The sequence below is a fragment of the Contarinia nasturtii genome, unplaced genomic scaffold (assembly GCF_009176525.2).
Source record: "Contarinia nasturtii isolate CC-2019 unplaced genomic scaffold, AAFC_CNas_1.1 Cnas_scaffold_1371, whole genome shotgun sequence".
Classification (NCBI taxonomy): Eukaryota; Metazoa; Arthropoda; class Insecta; order Diptera; family Cecidomyiidae; genus Contarinia; species Contarinia nasturtii.
The window spans coordinates 4,970,046-4,990,151 of NW_022198708.1; the positions used below are offsets into that span (position 1 = coordinate 4,970,046).

The 20,106-nt window shown below is 33.9% G+C and overlaps 4 protein-coding genes across 10 annotated transcripts in view; 3 read left to right on the top strand and 1 right to left on the bottom strand.

The window, feature by feature from the left end:
* Positions 1–96: 96 nt before the first annotated feature.
* LOC116345637 lies at positions 97–1,185 on the top strand. Its single transcript, XM_031775155.1, has 3 exons — positions 97–404; positions 474–547; positions 611–1,185. The coding sequence occupies exons 1-3, from the start codon at positions 381–383 to the stop codon at positions 990–992; spliced, it is 480 nt and encodes a 159-aa protein (XP_031631015.1). The 5' UTR covers positions 97–380; the 3' UTR covers positions 993–1,185.
* An 807-nt stretch (positions 1,186–1,992) lies between these two features.
* Positions 1,993–3,273, top strand: LOC116345872. Its single transcript, XM_031775587.1, has 2 exons — positions 1,993–2,283; positions 2,785–3,273. Exons 1-2 carry the CDS (start codon positions 1,993–1,995, stop codon positions 3,271–3,273), a joined length of 780 nt encoding a protein of 259 aa, XP_031631447.1.
* Positions 3,274–5,332: 2,059 nt separating this feature from the next.
* Positions 5,333–8,169, bottom strand: LOC116345791 (T-complex protein 1 subunit epsilon). Its single transcript, XM_031775474.1, has 5 exons — positions 7,909–8,169; positions 7,007–7,493; positions 6,749–6,888; positions 6,429–6,668; positions 5,333–6,318 (listed from the first exon to the last, which is right to left on the bottom strand). The coding sequence occupies exons 1-5, from the start codon at positions 8,014–8,016 to the stop codon at positions 5,656–5,658; spliced, it is 1,638 nt and encodes a 545-aa protein (XP_031631334.1). The 5' UTR covers positions 8,017–8,169; the 3' UTR covers positions 5,333–5,655.
* Positions 8,170–8,846: 677 nt separating this feature from the next.
* LOC116345627 (TGF-beta receptor type-1) overlaps positions 8,847–20,106 on the top strand; it is an 18,183-nt gene continuing 6,923 nt past the window's right edge. For 2 of the 7 annotated variants that reach the window (XM_031775121.1, XM_031775122.1), the window contains exons 1-5: positions 8,853–9,097; positions 13,330–13,723; positions 14,237–14,467; positions 14,589–14,697; positions 17,651–17,802. In XM_031775121.1, the coding sequence (XP_031630981.1) occupies positions 13,624–13,723; positions 14,237–14,467; positions 14,589–14,697; positions 17,651–17,802 (592 nt within the window). In that variant the 5' untranslated portion in view covers positions 8,853–9,097; positions 13,330–13,623. Of the gene's footprint in view, positions 9,149–13,079; positions 13,267–13,329; positions 13,724–14,236; positions 14,468–14,588; positions 14,698–16,097; positions 16,286–17,650; positions 17,803–20,106 lie in introns of those variants that run through there. The other 5 variants (XM_031775123.1, XM_031775125.1, XM_031775119.1 and 2 more) reach the window with 4 other exon arrangements.

Sequence of the window (20,106 nt, forward strand, 5' to 3'; positions counted from 1 at the left end):
TCTTCTAAATGATACCAAATAGCTCAACTAAAGCTATTTGGTATCAGTTAGTTAGGCTATTTGGTACAAGTTAGCTTTGCTAAATGATATCATTTAGCTCCCGAACATTTTTCCGCGGAACTTTTCTACGTAACATTTTTCCTCGGAACCCCTCAATTATAAATAGGAAGATAACAGAATTCAAATGATCGATTTTTCATTCAGAGCTATTATTGACATCGGAGCATTATGAAAAAATTAAAGAGCACCACGGAGGATCCTCCTTAGTGATAAAAAAGAACTTTTACTCTTTTCTCTGATAAAATAGCTCTGAAATTGATAGAACTCTTATTTGAATCAATATTTCATTAAAAATAGGTGATTGCTGGAATAATAACTTCATGTTTCAATATACCGATGAGACGGTGAGTAAAATGAGAAAGAAGAGATATGATGATTTTTAATTTAAATTTCGATTTGTCTTTATCCCACAGAAGAAGCAGTTGAAGTCAATTTGCCTTGTCGATTGGCAACTGTCTCATTATTCTCCACCTGTAATTGACCTACTGTAATTGACACACTGAAGAATAAAATATAAATTCAAATAATCAATGTATACATAAATTCTCAGGTACAATATATTCACAGGAACAGACCATGAATTCCGTGCTCAGCATTATGAGACGTTGTTGAAAACATACCACACATCATTGAGCGATACAATAAGAAAACTCGGAAGTGATCCTGATAAATTGTACACGTATGATGATTTGATCATGCAAATGAAAAAATTCAGTGATTATGCATTGTTACTGGCCCCACTAATCATTTCGATTCGAGTAGCTAAAGCAAAGGACATATCGAATTTGGACGAATATGCTGAACATTGTGAACGAAACGAAAGTGTTGAAATGCTTGGTAAATTTGACGATGACACTCAAGCTGAATTTAGTCGACTAATGAATGGCCTACTCACTGATCTTGTTGATTATGGTTATGTAAAATGTGAATAAAAAATGTAAATGTGGATGTAAACTTGAAATTTCAAAGGTATAGTTCAACCTATCAACTTTTTGTTAAGCACGGATGGAGGAAAAAATTAGTATCACCTATGTTTTATAATTTTTACGCACGGTTATTATTTCTTTTTATTATTAATAAATTTGGGTTCTTTTTTTTTATCTAGAATTGAATATCAGAATGTTATATTGTTGATTTTTTTTTTTTTTTCATACTTTTAAGTACATACCTAATTGTCTTTGATATTACTGTCTATGAATTTCGTATACTCAAACCGTTTCGTGAATAGACTGACGTCACAGATAAATTTGCGATATTTTCGCAAGTCATATTCACAAGTGCATTTTGTGCACAACGTATTCAGACGGCGATTTTATGATACACTTCCGAACGAAAGGTTCAGAGTATTGAATAGATTTCTGGGGGTCTGGAAAAATTGTGATATTTTTCATTTTTATATGTTTTAATTATAGGTAATGTTACTGCTCTACTTGTATAAACCACTCGGTTTCAGTTGATCTACAGTCACTGTACATGCTTGACTCAACAGTCACTCAATTTATTTTTACTCAACATTGAACTGTTCATCGACTGATGAATAGCACCCTGTACTCTCGTAAAATTTTGAACATTTCATTGCATTTTTGCTACATAAAATGTAGCAAAGACGTATTACAATCATCATAATGATAAAATATGATTTCGTTAAAGTAGAAGCAAACAATTGATAAAAAAATTGTTTTAGTAATCAAATGCTTCAACAACTTTGAGTGGAATCTAATTGCTATCTTTTCAAATAAAGTTTTATGTCAAATCATTCTCGTATGCTAAGAGTTTCGCGTTTACTTTATCGCAAGCTTTAAATTACCGGAAAGTTTTTTTCATTCGGTACATAAAATGAATGGATATCTACCGACATTTAGTAAATGAGTCTCGCAAGACCGACTTTTATCGCGTTAATTTTTGTTCATTGGTTTTGAAAATTTTTCAAAAATGTTGCCAGACTATGTGACAAATTGTATCCATAAAATTTCCAAATCCGAAGGTTTCATCGATTATCGTATCGAAATGAAGGATTCTTCAAGTCATGGGGATAATTTTATGGGTATCATGATTGCAACAAAATTGTCTGGCACACGTAGTCAAAATGGAACAGTCCAATACTATGAATTGCATTTACTGTGCAAAATACCACCAATGAATGAAATTCGACAAAAAAAATTCAATTCCTCATTAGTATTTGAACGTGAACTTTACACGTACACGAAAATATTGCCAGCATTTGTACGATTTCAGCACGAAAGGGGATTAAGTGATGCCGAGTCGAAGATTTACGACCGAAAAACTATGTAATGTTGCCAAAGGAAAAAATAGTTCCCATCGACAATGCGTTAATGGTTATGCGTGAAGTGGGTAAATTTCATGCGATTTCATTTGCATTGAAAGATCAATGTCCAAATGAATTTGAAGAGTTTAAACAACTTAAAGAAGCTTTTGTTGGAGTCTTTTTAAAAACTCATCTGAAACCATTTGTACCACAATGCTTAGAACGTGTTATTGATACACTGGACAATCCCGAACACAAAAAAATCCTCGAAAAATTCCAAACGAATTTTATGGAACGGCTGGAAAACTTGATGACCAGATGCTTTTTTTGTCTTAAATCACGGAGACCTTTGGTCAAATAACTACCTCTCCCAATATAGTGACGATTCAGTGAGTAAATTATGAAAAAAAAAACATTTTTTCCTCGAATAAAATTAAATGTTAATTTCTATTTCACAGAAGAAGGAGTTGAAATCGGTTTGCTTTCTTGACTTTCAACTTGTTCACCACTCGGCGCCGGTAACGGATTTAATGTACAATATATTCACAGGAACAGATCATGAATTTCGTGCTCAACATTATGAGACGTTGTTGAAAACATATTATACATCATTGAGCGAAACAATAAAAAAACTCGGAGGTGATCCTGATAAATTGTACACGTATACAAATTTTCGCATGCAAATGAAAAAATTCGGTGATTACGCATTGCTGTTTGGTATACTGCTGACATTATTTCGAATCGCTAAAGCAAAGGATGTATCGAATTTGGACGAATATGCTGAATGTCATGAACGAAATGACAGTGTTGAAATGCTTGGTAAATTTGACGATGACACTCAAGCTGAATTTAGTCGATTAATGAATGGCCTGCTCACTGATGTTGTCGATTACGGTTATGTTAAATGCGAATGGACTTTTTCCATATGCTCACCGCCCACCGATTGAATGTGATCGCCTTCAAAATAGCTTGCAACCTAATTGATCGGCAGGGTCTATCGGTTTAACTCTACCCCCATAACAAATACATAAACAAATCAATCAATTGATATTTCAAGCATTCATGCCAACTAATCTTTTTATATTAACAAAAACAAAAATCATAAGTTGCTTAATGAAAATAACGGCCCAATAAATGATTTCGGCCCAATTACATCATTTTAATCTCTCTGGTATTTTTTGAATTGTCATTTTTTATTTTAATTCGGCATTCCTTTTTTCAAATAGCAAAGAGTCACTTGTAATTCCTTTCCTCCAGCTCCGTTTACGGTAATTTCGACAATCGATCCATCCACTGAACGATTGTAAAATGTTTCGATGAATCCAACGGAACGATATCTGTCAGAGATGAAGCAGTTGCAACTAGACACAAATCAGCAATAGTCATTTCAATGCCACAAATATAAAATATCCCAAGCGATTTGAATGTATTTAATGCGATCTTCAGGCATTTCGCATGATTTGTAGAATAAAATTGGTTCATACAAAAAACGCAAACGTGCAAATAGATGACCAGAGTCAAAATGCAGAATATGGATCTTTGAAGAAAAAGGATCTAGAGATGAAATATCAGTCTGTTACAGTTGAGAATTATTTAAAAAAAAATAGATTATTTTCCCTAAAATTGTATTGCAATTGTAATGAGAAGTACCTACATTTAACAGATGGAATGTATTTTCAAACAGAAAAAAATCGATGTATTAAATGGATGCAAATTGCCAATTGATTATTGCTAGTCAATAAATACCATTTCCTCTCTGAGGATGCACCCTTATGGTTTGAATCTGTCGATCGCATACAATTTATATTTCGAAAAAAGTAAAATTAGACTTTAACTAAAGCAAGTGAAAGAAAGACTTTTTGAGCAAAATATAGTATTTCAGGTACTTTATTTATTGAAGTTTGATGCTTTTTGTATTACATGCTAACTGATGAAACTGATATCTGATAGTTCTACGAGTAAAGGCGGTGATGTCAAGGATGTGCAATGCTGAAAACAAAAATAGTTTCAATTAGTTAAAAATGGTTGCATATGTTTCAGATAAACTTACTTTGCGGACACATCTGTGCTGAAATGAGCCCTTTTGGCAATAATATTCGAACCGTCTGATGTGAAAATGGCCGATGCCACCTCATACTCAACTCATACAACGTGTCTTCATTTAAATGAATTCCTTCGAAACAGACTTTGTATTTTTGGGTTAGATACAAAGTTTTCATCGCCATCGGAATTGAATGGGCAAGTCTTGATTTACTCACAGGAGAAATACTTCTAATTGGCTTAAATTTGCCTGTATTTAGGAGATTATAAAATTCGATTATTTACAATGCGCGATATATTGAAAATAAACACAAAGAGAATTGATATCCACTACACAATAACAGAATTTCTTGAATAGAAATATGCGAAAGACTTGTCACATCCGATAACTCCATGAAACTTTGATATCATATTCAAAATATGAGGTCTGTACTGACAACAGATCTTACGTATAAATACCCGTTTGGTGCAAGTTTTTTTAGATAAACATATTTGCAAGGAGCATGAGAAAACTAAGTATGACATTTATTTTGAGTTAACATTAAATTTCGATGTAAAAAGTGCAAAACTGTGAATTCTGGTATAGGGGCTGATATGTTTGCGTTGGACCTTATAAGTTAAGTATTTTCCGCTTATGTGTAAGTTTTTTTTCATAATGCTGATATTTAAAATCATTGAAATGAATTATTCCTTGATATTGATAAAAATAAAGTTTTCATGAGTTATCGTTCTGACTGACTTCATCAAATACAACCAATTGGTAGCATAACTGCTATCTTCGTGTATTACTCTGTTTCAATGAATCTATTCTAAGAAATCTTCATTATTCATTAAGAAATCACCCCCCCTTTTCAAATAAAAAATATTTGCTTTGGAATTAAAATACCTGTTTTAAAGCAGTTTGCGATTTCTCGCAACGAATTTCTGAAAAAAGGCAGTAAATGCGAAAAAAAACTCCAAAAAATGTTTCGATGATTGTTAAGCAAAAAATATAGTTGGTAATATTTTATTAAACATTTCACTGAGTGTTTAAAACATAACTCAAAACGGATGTCAGAACGGCACGACTGACAAAAACTGAATGTTGGTGTTTTTTTAACGTGTATTTATTCGATTGTGTGTGGGTGTTCATTTCTTTTAATTATTATTCATACGAAGCGCAATACTATAAATTAAACCAAAAAAATTTGATGAGTGTTTATTGTTTCTCTGGCTTGTTAGATTGATGGTAGAAAAATAAAATGCTAGTGTGTGGTTTGAGAGTGTTGTATATGCATATATGTGGTTGTTTAGTATCCATGGCCATGGCTGTCGTTTGGCGAGCGGATATCGTCGATTTTCAATATCATTTTAACGAGTTGTGTGGCCAAAATGAGTTGCTGTTTCTTTGAATGCAATGATTCGATGACGTGATGTTTTTTCATATCTGATTCACCGGTAAGCATACAATCAACACCCAATGATGAGCATTTTTCGTTAACATGTCGTGATTTCAATTCCGATAATGTTTCAATTGGTGCTAGTCCACTGTTTTCGGCCAATGCCAATGGAATACTTTCGAGTGCAACGCTGAACGATCTGAATGCATATTGTTCAAGTGATGACAATTGATCGGCTTCCTTGGCAACAGCCAATGAGCATGCAATTTCAGCAGCACCGCCACCATAAACGATACGCGAATCTTTGATCAATGAGCGTACAACACACAATGCATCATGAATCGAACGTTTTGCTTCGGCAATAATCATTTGATTGCCGCCACGAATTAAAATTGTAACAGCTTTTGTATTTTTACAATCTTCGATCACCAACATTTTATCTTTTGTTGTGCCAAATGCCAATTCACGTACGATGCCCGCATTACCCAATTTATCAGCGCTCAATTCTTCGAAACGTGGCACAATGCGACCACCAGTTGCAATTGCAATCAATTCAATTTCAGGACCACCAACCTAGAGTGAATCAGAATGAATCAGAAAAGAAAAATCGAATTAATGGAAATTAATAAACATGTAATGGAACGAAATGGCAATAATGAAAAAAAAAAGAATGGACCACAAACCCATCGAACGGCCGGCAAATTTTGTTGCAACAACAAATGATTTGCTTCGTCGTCAAAACCCCATTGACATATAGCCAATGTTGCTCCGGCTTCTTTCACTTGTTTCACCATTGTTGCGAATTTTTCCGCTTCGTAGGCACGCAATTTTTTATAATCTTCGGCCGATTTAACATCCAACTTATGCTTGGTTTTTGGCTTTGGTGGTTCAAATGGACAGGTTAAAATTGCCATTTTTACATCCTATAAAAATAACCATATGAAGAAAGATTTTATTTACTGATGGAATGTTTGCAAAGTGATGGGCCTTTACGCATATTTACCTTCATGCTTTTTGGCATTTGTGGATGACTCATTGTTTTGTCTAATACAACACCTTTTACTAACATCGTATCTTCCATGCGACCACCGACTTTGCCTTCGATTTTAATCAATTCAAAGTTAACATCTTTCTTTTCCAAATCTGCAAAACAATCCAAATCAATTAGAAAACACATTTCAAATTAGAAGGAATAATGGAAGATGCCGGAGTAAGAGATCTAAAAATGGTTCAAAAAAATATGTAAAACAAAATTGCATACCGGCAACAGTGAGAACGGCATTAACTGCAATTTCGGCCATTTGACGATGACATTTATTGATGATTTTGCTGCCAAGTGTGGTCATTGCAACGCGTACCAATGGTTCAATGTCATTCAACGAAACTGGAAACGGTTCAGCTATCGAATCCAAACACTTAACAGCGCATTGTGCGGCCAATTCAAAACCGTCAGCAATTCGAATTGGATGAATGCCCCGATCAAGTAATGCTTCAGCTTGATCCAACAGAGCTCCGGCCAATACAACAACACCAGTTGTACCATCACCGATTTCATCGTCTTGCGATTGACTCAATTGTACCATTAATTTACCAATTTCATGTTCAACATCCATCATCTTTAAAATGGTTGCACCGTCATTTGTCACAGTCACATCACCATCACTGCTAACCATCATTTTATCCAAACCTTTTGGACCGAGCGATGTTTTTAACGTCGATGCAATTTGTTTGCCAGCCATAATGTGACTCTAAATGAACAGAAAAAAAGAATTTGATTTATTTAAAATAGCATTGGTGAAATATGTAAAGTTCATGCTAAATAAAAAAAGGATTCACAAAATTCGTCATCTATTTCCAGAACAATCGACATGTGCATGTATATTATTGAACATAATGGGCGGAGCTAAACAAATTCTTGATCACAAGACAACAGATTTTTCGTAAAACTCAAATAAAATTCATTTTACGAATGAAATTGCGTTTGTCATGGCTTAAACTTAGTGCACATCGATGAAAATCAAACATTTCAAGCATTATTCACGTAAAATCATCACAGTTTTCATAATATTTCATTGATTTTTGTTCATTTTTTTTTCTGTGTGTTGCCCATTGTATGATTCATAATCCGTATACAGTGTTTGATATTTTCCATTCAAAACTAACCTTAATTGCATCGTTGCCTGTGAGACGCTTTTGCTGGTCCTGGTCACGTAAAATGATGAAAGGCTTGCCAAATTCATCAAAAGCAATACTGCCGGGAAACGAAACCATTGTTTTAAATTAAATTTAACACAATTTTCACACCGATGATTTTCGATTAAAATGTTATTTCGTTTTGTTCGATTTGGACGTAGCCGGGTCTTTTCCACTACACAATTATGCACAATGAAGTTGACTGACAATCACGCGCCCTACTAGCTGTCAAATTGAAACACTGTCACATGCTACCGATTCGATACAACTTAAAAGTCAACCGAATTAAGTACGAACAAGTGAGTTAAGTATGCAAGACGATTTAAATCTATTTGGATTTACTTAACGTTGAAATTATATTCTTGTATGAATTAATGAGTTTCACTTCTTTTTTGAATTAAAATTTCCCTGATTATGAGAAAAAAAATGAAGACAATTTTATGAAATTGATTGAATCAAACGAGAAACGAGAAAAAATGGAAACTTTTTTTCAAAACCGAATCGGTTTATGAAATTGATCGATGGTGTATCTAAGACGTATGGAGACTGCATAAATTGTGCATACTCAAAAGCAAAACTGTCAAGCAAACATCGTTCATGCGCCCATGTATGTACATACATACATTCATGAACAAACGCAATAAATTTTGTGTTAACCTGTGCGGCAATTGGTAAATACACAGATAAACACGCCACAAACACATTCGCCGCATCTTAGCCAGTCCCATGATATCGTATTGTGTCTGAAAGAAGCAGCCAAATTATCAAAAACTAAATACGTTAAGTATATCGCAAATACATGCAATTCAATTGGTGTGTCTGAGCCGTTGTTGGTATGTGTTTTCGGTATTTTCGTAGTCAGTGAAACGAATGAGAGAATAGACGAGAGAAAAGCAAATATATATAAACACAGAGTAGCAAAACGAAAAAGAAGAAGGAGATCAAGAGAGAGAGCAAGAACAGAGCTGAATAAAAAAAAGAAGAAAAACCCTTAATGGCGACGTTTCTCATTAAATGAGTGTATTTGTACTGCATGAGAGTGCTTGTGCTGTTTTCGTGCACGAACGGAATTTTCTTTATTTCAAATTTGATTTTTCGGCCTCATCAATAACCAGCAAATCAATAACACAACATTTCTATTGACGACGGCGAAAAAAAGGTTTTTACATTTATTTTTCATTGCGACAACAACGACGAAGACAACATCGACGTAATCAACAAAAAAAAAATTCTCTTTTTTTTCTCCGCATTTTTTGTAACTTTTTTTTCGTCAATTGTTGTTTTTTTTTTCTTCGTTCTCAATGTGTGTGCATTTGTGCTTCAATCATTTGATGCGGTTGTGAAAATTGCGTGCATGCCACCCGAAAAAAGAGGAAACTATTTCTTTTTCAAGAAATCATACATCTAATTAGATTTCTTACCTATTGAACATCGATTGAAAATACATTTTGAAATAGTGCGTGTAGAAGTGTGTACATCGGGCGAAAAGTGTGTGCAAAATTCAATGTGTAATTGCTTTTAATTTGGGGAGGGCGGAATGTGAATCAATTCAGCAGGCTGTCAATTTAATTATTGCGGTGAGATTCGAGTTTTAGACATCAGACCCCATCAAACAACCAATTTATGGTGCACATTATAAAGCAAATAGCAATCAAATTCAACGACAATTTTATATATGTGTGTGTGTTGGTGTATACCAACAGATAAACTAGATAAGGTTCATTAAGTTCTATTTGGTTTTTCTTCGATGCGAAATCGAAAAGAGAAATTTAGTGAATGTTTTCATGCGTGGACACCGCAGTTATCAAACAAATTGAAAATCTGATATGGGCATAGTAAACAACAAATCGAATTGGTTTGGGAATTAATTTGTGTATTGCAATGTTTCAATGAAGAGTTCAATTTTTGATAATAAACGGCATATATTAAAAGATAGATAATGTTAATGGTGGTTTTTCGTGGAATTGACAACAACACCAACGGGTGTGATTTGGAAACACACACATAAAAGATAAATAAACAAACAAGAAGATATTGCGTTGAATTTTGGGCTCTTAGTTTTTGTATGCAATGATTTTCAAACGACGATCGATTAGCACATTACGCTGCAACACAATCATCATAGATATTCAAAAATACATACAGCCATTTTTGCCTTTCATCAATTCAAAAGAAACGAATCCAAATATTCACGAAACAGAAACCAATCTAGTAAAATATAATGTATTTCGTAGCACAAACGGTATGTGGTTTTGAATGGTGTATCTCCGTACTAACAAACAATTATACACAAAGATAGATCCAATAATACACACACGTACACATAAATCGATTTTGTTTAGCGAATTAAAATAAAGAACATTAAAACCGAGAGTGAGTGAGAGAGTGAACGAGATAGAGAGTGAGTGAGAAGTGGACACTTGAATGCGTGTTTCATACGTGTTCATATGTTCAAGTTAAATATTTTTTAGCAACAATACCAAAAACGAACAAGAAACAAGCCGAAAACAAAAGAAAAAGAACCACATATAGTTTGCCATTTCATCAACAAAACAGAACCAAAGCAAAAGAGAGAACACACAAATGCAAGTGAATTAAAATTAAAATAAATAAAAGACTGAATTGAGAGAGAGCGAGATAGTAAAATAAGCGAGGTATAAATATATATAAATAAAGCAATGCAAAATATGTAATAGAAAAAAAGGAAGCTGAAAAGTACAAGGAAAGTACAACAAAAACAAATGTATGGCAATAAATAGACGATAGAATGAGATCGGGAGACAAAAGACGACGAAATGAATGTTGTGGAGCTAATAAGTGCAAAAAAAGTGTGAGAGAAAGATAGGCGATAAAAACAGCATAAAACACAAATATCGGTGTATAGTCGGGGTCTAGGTGGATATAAACATATCACAGACTGACTCTCACACCGTAACATCGCAAATGTGTAAAGCAATCAAGTAACAACAAATATCGACTTGATCTCGGATCTTGGATCTTGGGCTGCTTGAAGAAGAAGAAAAAAGACACAGCACAGCAACCAAAAAGAAATACATAAATTTTTGTGTGTGCGTTGTCGTTTTTTTTTTGTATGTCTCTCTCATTCGATTCCTCCTTCTTACCCGCGCTCATATTCATTATTATTATTATTCCTTTTGTTGGTTCTTGTTGTTTTTTTCCCTCCCATTGTATTAATGGGTGTATGTCGCGAAATTCTATACGCGAAAAATACACATACGTCGAGAGTGCATATAACAATGATAAATCTAAAATTGACATTAATATACACGGGCTTTTTTGAGTCACTCTATCTATAAATGTGTCCCGGTGTCGGTCGTAAGCAACGATACAACATAAAACTAGAGCGCATTTGGTAAAATTCTCTGGCTTCATTTTGCTTATTATCCGGTACACAAAATTGGACTGTGTATTGCAAAATATTGAGCACGCCAATAGAAATTTTATGCATATATTCAATCGGACAGTTTCATTTGTGTTTCTCCCATATATTCGTTTTTTGCACAACATACATTAAATCACATTCAGCAATAACAGTGACTAAATAAAAGCTAAAGCTATTCATTTTTTTCTTTCTTCAAAGCAACAATTTGCGCCATAAAATAACAAGAACGCTAATACGATCGAGAGAAGTAAGCAAATGAAAGAGCATACATCACATAATACAATTGAAATATATATAAGCAACACAAAATTTGTTGCGGTGTGTACGATTCAGTTCAATTTGCAAATGAAAAATAAAAGAACAACACAGAGAGAAAGAGAACGCATTTCTTCAATATTTAACTACCAACCACGCAACAATAACCATACCGATGATAACATCGATTAGATAAAGAACGAAAAGAGATCGCGCCTTTTCAACTCATGTGTAAACATAAATTTCTTTCTGATACGATAGCGCCCGACACAGAACAAAATACTAATTTAACGCGACAAATAAACAACATTTTCTTTATAGAACAGAATTGATAAACGCATATACAAACACACGAGCGATAGGAGATAGATTCAAGTTGAAATCGTCTATTTGGACCATAATATGCAATCGTTATATTCAATTCAAACGCATCGGCACTCGAAGTAGCACGTGTGAAATTTCAAATTAAACACAAATCAATTGACGATTTCAGTGATTGATTGTTGTGATTGGTTATCAATCTTTGCAATATCAATTAAAATCATTCGATCGAACGATCGATCAATTCAACCAACAAGAACAAGTAATCACATTTCTATATAAGTGTGCACAGCTGCGCTTTTGGCGGTTATCGTTGTTATTTCGTTGTCACTTCTTGTTTGGTTTAAATTGAAATGCTCGAGCAATATAGTTAACCGAGCTGCATACATCGATCAGCACAAACGGTGATTTTAATGTACCAAAACAAAATTTGAATAAATATTTCCCCTCGCGGGCACATATCTCTCGTGAATAAAGAGAGAGAGAGAGAAAGGAAAGGTAGAAAGAGTAGCTAGAATCGAAAAAAATGAGGGTGTGCGAAACATCTCGCACATAACGACTTATATTTAAATCAATAAACAACCAGCAATATACAAAAAAAATTGCGAGTTTAGCACTGTGTGTGCACAAGTTTGTATAAAACGAAACATTTATCTATCGTCAAGATCGGGTGTGCGTATGTGTGTGATTATCATCGGATATTGTATATATGCATATATATATTTTATCTAGTGATAATATATGGTGAATGCGCGAATGTTGGCGCATACATTACGGAATTTCAATTCCGATTTCATTCAAATAAACAATCATCGCGACCGACACAGAATTGATTCGACAAAAAAAAAATTCGTACAAATTGTGGCAAGCGCGTTACGATGCAGCATTAAGTGAGAGAGTAAAACGCGAAATAAAAGCACAACAAACGATAGACAAGGATCGAACGATTTTCTGAAGATATTAAGCGCAAAGAAAGCAAAAAAATTAATCAGTGTTTTACAAACTGTAATTCGCTGTACATAAATATTTTTTTTTGTGGAAAGTATTTTTTTTTTGCCCCCTTCCCGTTTTTTATCATCCGTACGTTTTTTCTTTCGTCTTCTGTAAACGAACCTAAGGTCGTTCATTTAAACGACAGAAAGAGGAAAAACAACGTCAGTAAATAAGTTATTATTAGGCACATAGATTGTGTGACGCTAAGAAAACCGAAACACTTTCAATTCAATTTAGACACAATTGTAAAGTGAAGTTTGCGCAGTGAGTGAGACTATTAATGACAGAGTGGAAGAGTGTGAAGACTAACGGAATTTGAGTAAAGAGACAAAAAACGCAACAACGACGAAGAAAAAGTTAACAAAACAGAAACCACAGAAGACCATCTGGAATTAATGCAAATTTTGTTCTTTTTTTAGTGTTTTTGACATTTAATTAAAGATCGATGCTACGATGCCAGTTTGGAAAAAAAATTGGCAATGTTTAGTCTGCATGGCATTGAATTTATACAATAAACAATAATAACATTGGGGGGAGAGAGAGAGAGAGAGAGAGAGAGGTCGAAAAAGAAAGAGAAATACATATATTGCGGGAATTAAAAGCAAACCAACCGCTCGAAGTAGCGGCGCTTGAAATTGCCGTATTTATTTGACGTACTTGTTACTCAGGGTAACAGTTTTAAAAACAAACGGTTTTTGTTGCAAAAACACATAATGGCACATTTTCATCATCGAAACGCACAGCAAATTATCCGATTGCATAGTGGCATATTGCTCGGATTCATTGTGCTAACGATATCAACAATTAACAACGGTAAGTAATACTAAGTATTGATTTGAACGTACATTTTTAGAATGAACATTTACATATGAATCGGTTCGTTAGCTCAGAAAAAAAATTCGAATTTGTTAAAATAAAAGAGCAACATATTCATGAATGATCATTTCAACTATATTTTTTGTCACTGTTGGCAAAACTGTTTCCACCGGTGCAAAATTACTCTTTGCCCGAGATATTGAGCGAAGTGTAGGATAGTTAACTATTGGGGCAGACTGAAACATTCAGGAGTGGGAAGGGGAGGGGTAATAAAAATTTCTTCTAATTTTTAAAGGGGTAATTTCAAAAATTATGAGGGGGTAAATATAGCTTTTAGTGTAAAAATAAGGAGTTTTTTATTCCATCCGGATCAAAATTACCCCCCTCCACCCCCTGTCTGCCCAGCTATGGTTAACCTCCTCCTAGCACGAAATAAACCAATTTACACAATTGAAAATCCTATAGATCTTAATATTAATTCGTTCGTAATAACTAATTCCCATGTCACAGCATCTACCATTCATCGGCAATCACGTGAAATAGACAGTGAAACGCAAATTACAATAAAACATTCGGCGATGAGCAGCGGCAGCAGTGTCATCGCCAACAAAAATGACACAATTAGTAGTTCAAATAGTAATAGTAGCCATGCATATGATTATCATCATGATGGTGTTGATAAATTGGTCATCACCTCTGGAGCCCATTCACTTCCTGTTGTTGCGCCAGCCGAACCAAAAAGTGAGTAAAATTGTGCCTGTGCACTGCATACACACACACTCATCTCGCGCATACGAATTTAATCGATTTACAATTTAATTGTTTCTGTTTGTCTTTTCTTTTTGTTTCGATGAAATTGCAGGACGATTGAAGTGTCACTGTGATAGTTGCCCGCAATCAGTATGTGAAACGGATGGTTTGTGTTTCACAGCGGTGGAAAAGCGCGAGAATGAATTTTTATATTCGTACAGGTAAACATATCCTTTTTTAATTTGAATTTTACACACCCCTTTTCACTTACCGCGCTACCACTTAATCAACAACAACAAAAAAGTAACATTTAATTCATTCATATCTGTTTTTTCTTTTGTTTCGAAATTCCGCACGCGGGCGCGCATATTTTCACTTTTGTTGTATTTTAATCAGAAATCAGAAAAACAGTGTTCCAAATCAGGCAAAATCTCGTTCGCGATAATCGCGATGTTTTTTGTCTGTCCCGCAACTCTTTCAATCTCTCGCTCTCTTGTTTGCTCGTTCCGAAGACAATTAGAGAGAGCGAGGAGGAGAGAGAGAGGGAGTGGGAAAAATAGAGAGAGATTAATGTAGGAAATTTCCGTTACACAACCGTTATCAAACTCATAAAATCAACCATGACAGGGAACAAAACACAAACAAACTGACAGAAGAGCAACAACAAAAAAACCGAAACGTTATTATTATTCTGTGTATAAATAAATTTACATCGTTCATGTTTGTTCGATTTCAAAATAAAAGTTGTGGTTCCATGCACATCACACAGCACACATTCTCATTTTTTACAACAATACGTCCATTTGATTTTTCGTCATATACATTTTGTGCGTCACCATGCACACTATCACCATGTAAGCTTTCGAATTGAAACTGATTGTTTCGTGGAGAAAGGACACAATAACAAAGACTAAAAAAACGTTTTTTTTTCTTTGACTCATTTTGAACAAAGAAAATGGAAATCAACTCGGAATATATCACTCGTTATCTTTTCTGTTGAGTTGAAAAAAAAAGTGTGGAAAATCGTATAGAGTCGATAGATCAAGCTTGATACTCGACACACGATACTAATGAGCGACCAAACCAAACCAATACGCGTAAATAATAAATGAAAAACGAGGGACAGTCAATCGCGCTTAATGCTCTGAAAACGAAATGAGTGCATACGACTCCATCACAACATATAAACATACACGCATACACATTTTCACATTGCATTTATGCACATTCGATAGTCGCGGAAATCAATTTGTTTAACTTTATTTTCATCTCTTTTTTTGGCGCTTCATTTACAAATTTTGGTTTTTATTTTGTTTACATTCAATTTTAGTGTTAGTCACTCAATTTTTTGGCAATGTTTTTTGTTCGATGTATATTTGAAGAAAAAGTATTGTTTTAGCAAGGCCAATCTGAGCGCCAGTGGAACCGGTGCTCGGAAACGCTTCAGTTAGGTTTGCCAAAGCTGCACTGAAGTTTTGTATCTTTGCACGACGAAAAAACAAAATCAATCGAAATTACAATTCCGAAATGATGTGATCTTTCATTTTCTTCTTTAGAAAAATCTATTATATTTTAAAACCTTTGTTAATTGATCAATATCACAACCAATCGTTTCGTATAGCTGTCTTGATCGATCAAATTTTTTTCCACCGGGTCGTTCGTTTTGGTGCAATAGCAAAGGTCCAACCGCGCGTCCAGTATCAGAAATTGCTGGTCATGCATGTTGCAGTACTGCCGACTTCTGTAACAAACACTTGAGTCCGACTCTTCTTGATTATCGCAATAGTACGCTCACCGAATACACTCAAGGTGGGATATAAACAATCACAACTGTCTATGCATTAATTAGCTTTTCCTGGCATTTGTTTCCACAACAATTTCTCCATTCGTTTTGTTTTTCTCTCTCTAATAAAAACGCATAACAGTGATTAACTCGTCATTTCGTGTGTGTTCGTGCCAAAATGGATTTTCAAGCCATACTAATAGCTCGTGTTATTTGAATTAATGTTTTATTTAATCAAATTAAATCGACAGAATCCGATGAATTTCATCGACAAACGTAAGTGTCATTTCGATCATTCATCTCATTCGGATCGATGAATTTGCGTAAAAAAGGTAGATTTTTGACATTCAAAGCGGAAAAAAACTCTGAATATATCTAACTCGGCAATGAAATTGTGACCTTTTTTGTTCCCCTTATCCATAACTAATAATGAGTGAATTTTTTTCCATTAAAACTTTGCTTTTACTCTTTGTTTGAGTTTTCGATAATTTTTTTTTTACTCTTTAACCGCACCATTTTGTTTACTTTTATCATTACAATTTTGTGTGTCAATTTATTTTCGACGATGAGAAAAAAAATAATCTTATCGATCAATTCCGGCTTGCATAAAAATCATTTCGTTTTCAGATCATTTCGGGTTCTTTTGGCTTATAAAATTGAATCGTATTGTTTTTCCTCCTTGTCATTTTTTTAACCGTAACAAATTAGGTTCTTCTCACAGATTTTTTAAAGTTTTGTTTCTTTTTCGATTTTTTCAAAATTTCATAAACTCCAAACTTAGATTTGTAAGCTCTTTGTTTGTAATAGCGGCTTTTCAAGGAAAATATGACTTTAAAATCCAAAAAAATCGAAATGAAACAAGAATTTTTATGAATATCATACTTTGAAGGGACGTTCACACGCATTTTGTGTCCTACATATGTTTGGTCCAATTTTGTATGGAAACAGCCGAAATCTTCAATATCTTCTTCGATACTTAGTGGAGTAGCTATTTTTTTAATGTCGATTTTGAACTTTGAGCATCTATGATTTGCGACACCATACAAAAATTTCCAAAGCAAATGTTGGGCACAATATTGTGCACAAGAAGATTTCTCCATTCGAATACAGAGAATAAACAGAATTTTTATGCAATTATAGACCACTCTTAGAACTGTCATGTGTTTTTGCAGTTATTAAGTTAGTTGGAATTATAAAAATCTAGGAAAAATGCCTTTTTAATAGAACACAAAATGAAAATAAACATAAACGTATGCCATAGCTGTCCATGAACACTAACGAACGAATGAACGAACAAACGTTCCTGAACAGCTATGATGTATGCAATCAATTAAAAACAAACCATTAAGAAACCCAACAAGCGTAATATCCAATGTGTGCAAAATTCACAGCTGTTTGAATAAGAAGAACTATCTACCCGGCCGGCGTCCATTGGAATGTGAGGTGAACAAGGAGAGACGTGATACATACGTTGTGAAATGCTGTTCAATTGATTATTGCAATAATGATAGTACGATCAGATTGTATCCAAGTGGTCAAGGAGGTATTTCTTTTGTTTTTGCTTTGCATTTTTATATCCAGAACCGAAACAAGAACAACTATTTTTTATTTATAAATATTGAAACGAAACACACTCGTATTACGCACGCATATGCATACATAAATTTGAAGTGCAACAGTAGTAAGTAGAGTAATAATTGAAAAAATCGCGTATAGGCTAATCAATTCAGTAAATAAATCGGCACATTAGCATTTTAGCATATTATCATTATGTGTGTAAAAGCTCTTGTCGGCTGAAGTTTTAATCCAAACCAAAACAACAGCTCTTTCTTCTTATTTTTTCTTATGTGTCTTTCTTTGTTTCCTACTTTCTAAACCAAAAAAAATATATTTAAAAAAAACTCGCATTTGGAAACGCTTTACTGTTTGTTCATTTTTTATATTCTTTTTCTTTACTTTTTTAGACTGACTGTGGTCGGAATATGTAATGTTTGCTCTCTCGGCAATGTCAAAAAAATGTTCTTTTTCTGTTTTCAATTTTTTTTTTCGCTAGAAATTGGCTTGCATAGTAAGTTAGTTTGAAACCCAAAGGATTTTGTTCCAAAACTTGAACGACAAAGTTTCACACGTTTCCAAAACCCACCCAAACAAAAACACAGTAAAAAAATTTATTCATGATTTTTTTACTGTTTCCTATGTACAGTGTACACACGACAAACAAAAAATTTCCGTCTCGTATAAAAAGGTGTTACGGTCACGTGTGTGTCAACGCAAACCGAAATCTTTTGATTTTTATGTCATTTGACACCGAACGAACGCAAATGTGCCTTACGAAATGATGATGACGTCCAACATCGATTTTTCTAATCAACTTTTAAAAATCTCGAGGTTTGACGTAAAATGTTCAATCGCCCTACTGACATATCACACACACACATACCGTAATTGCTCACGGTGATTTCATTATGTTTTCTGAATGCATATATGTTTTTTTTTTAATTATCGTTTATTCCGGCTTTTTATTTATATTGAAGAAAAGAAAAGAAAATTGTGTTGTCATCGAACATGACTGAAGCTGGTAGAATTGTGTAAATGACCGCATAGGCAAAGAAAGCAACTGGGGAAAGAAAAGTGTTGATCGTTTTTTTCTTTTTAATGGTTTCGAATTCAATTCAAGTGACCCATGATTCCTTTTAAGTCCTATTTCAACTGGTGTCGAGTACAATTTTCATTCACAGAGTCAGCGTTTCTTTCGATTATCGTCTTTCTTTGTGATTCAACCAAAATATATTCGAATATCTATCAGAATTTTAAATAAATGGCTCATAATAATATTATGTTAATATTAATGTCAATGGCAATTTCGGGGCTTTTTATAAACGTTATCAATCAATTTTTGACCATAAATTTAATTTTAAATGGCCGAAGAAACAAAATGAAACTTTATTGAAGTTAACTGTTTTTTGTGATATTTTTTTTCAATCAATACCAATTTTTCCAATTTTGTTCATTTAATTCGTGATAATGATGGAGTAATGATGGTGGGTCGACTTGGTTTCAAGCTTTTAATCAATAATGCAAAAGAACGAGAAGAGCAAGATATCAATGTTAGTGAGAATGAATGAAAGAAAGGTAGATAGATAGAGTGTGTGAATGTGATTGAGAGAGGGCGTGAGAGAAAGAAAGAGAAAAGGGGAGAAAAATAAAAAAGAAACAGAAAGATTTGACCATCAATCTCCCGAATTGTAGTAAATGAATAAGAAATAGCCGATATCGCACAATATTCTATGATGTGCTAAATATGACAAAAAAAAAAACAGTCAAATCATCAACAACAACAAGCGTTCAAATTAAAATCGCGCAAATAAAGTTGTAAACATACAACTCTATCTATATTTGCTTGACAATAAAATGATTATGTGATTAAACAACATGAACGAAATGTAAAATGTGAGAACCAATGTGGAAGAAAAGTAAAACGGAAAATAACAGAGAAAAGCCGATTGAAATGTAATAAGAAAAGAATTTCGTCCGTAAAACCTATTAAATTGTAGTTTATGTTTTGAAATCATAAACGAAAAACAATCAAATCAAGTAGCTGCTTATTTCATCTTTTAGTCGTCGATTGCGCTGTTTACGCTCTAATCTAATCTTTTGATTAACCTTTTTGGGTGATAAAAATTGTTAGCGCAGCTTGTTTTTATGGTGCTCAACAACATACCCCTCAAATGTGTTAGCAAATCAACACATAAAATTGATATAGAAATGCGATCTAAATTCACAGTGTTTACGTCGATTATACATGAATTGACAGAGAGACCGACCGACACACACACACACACACACA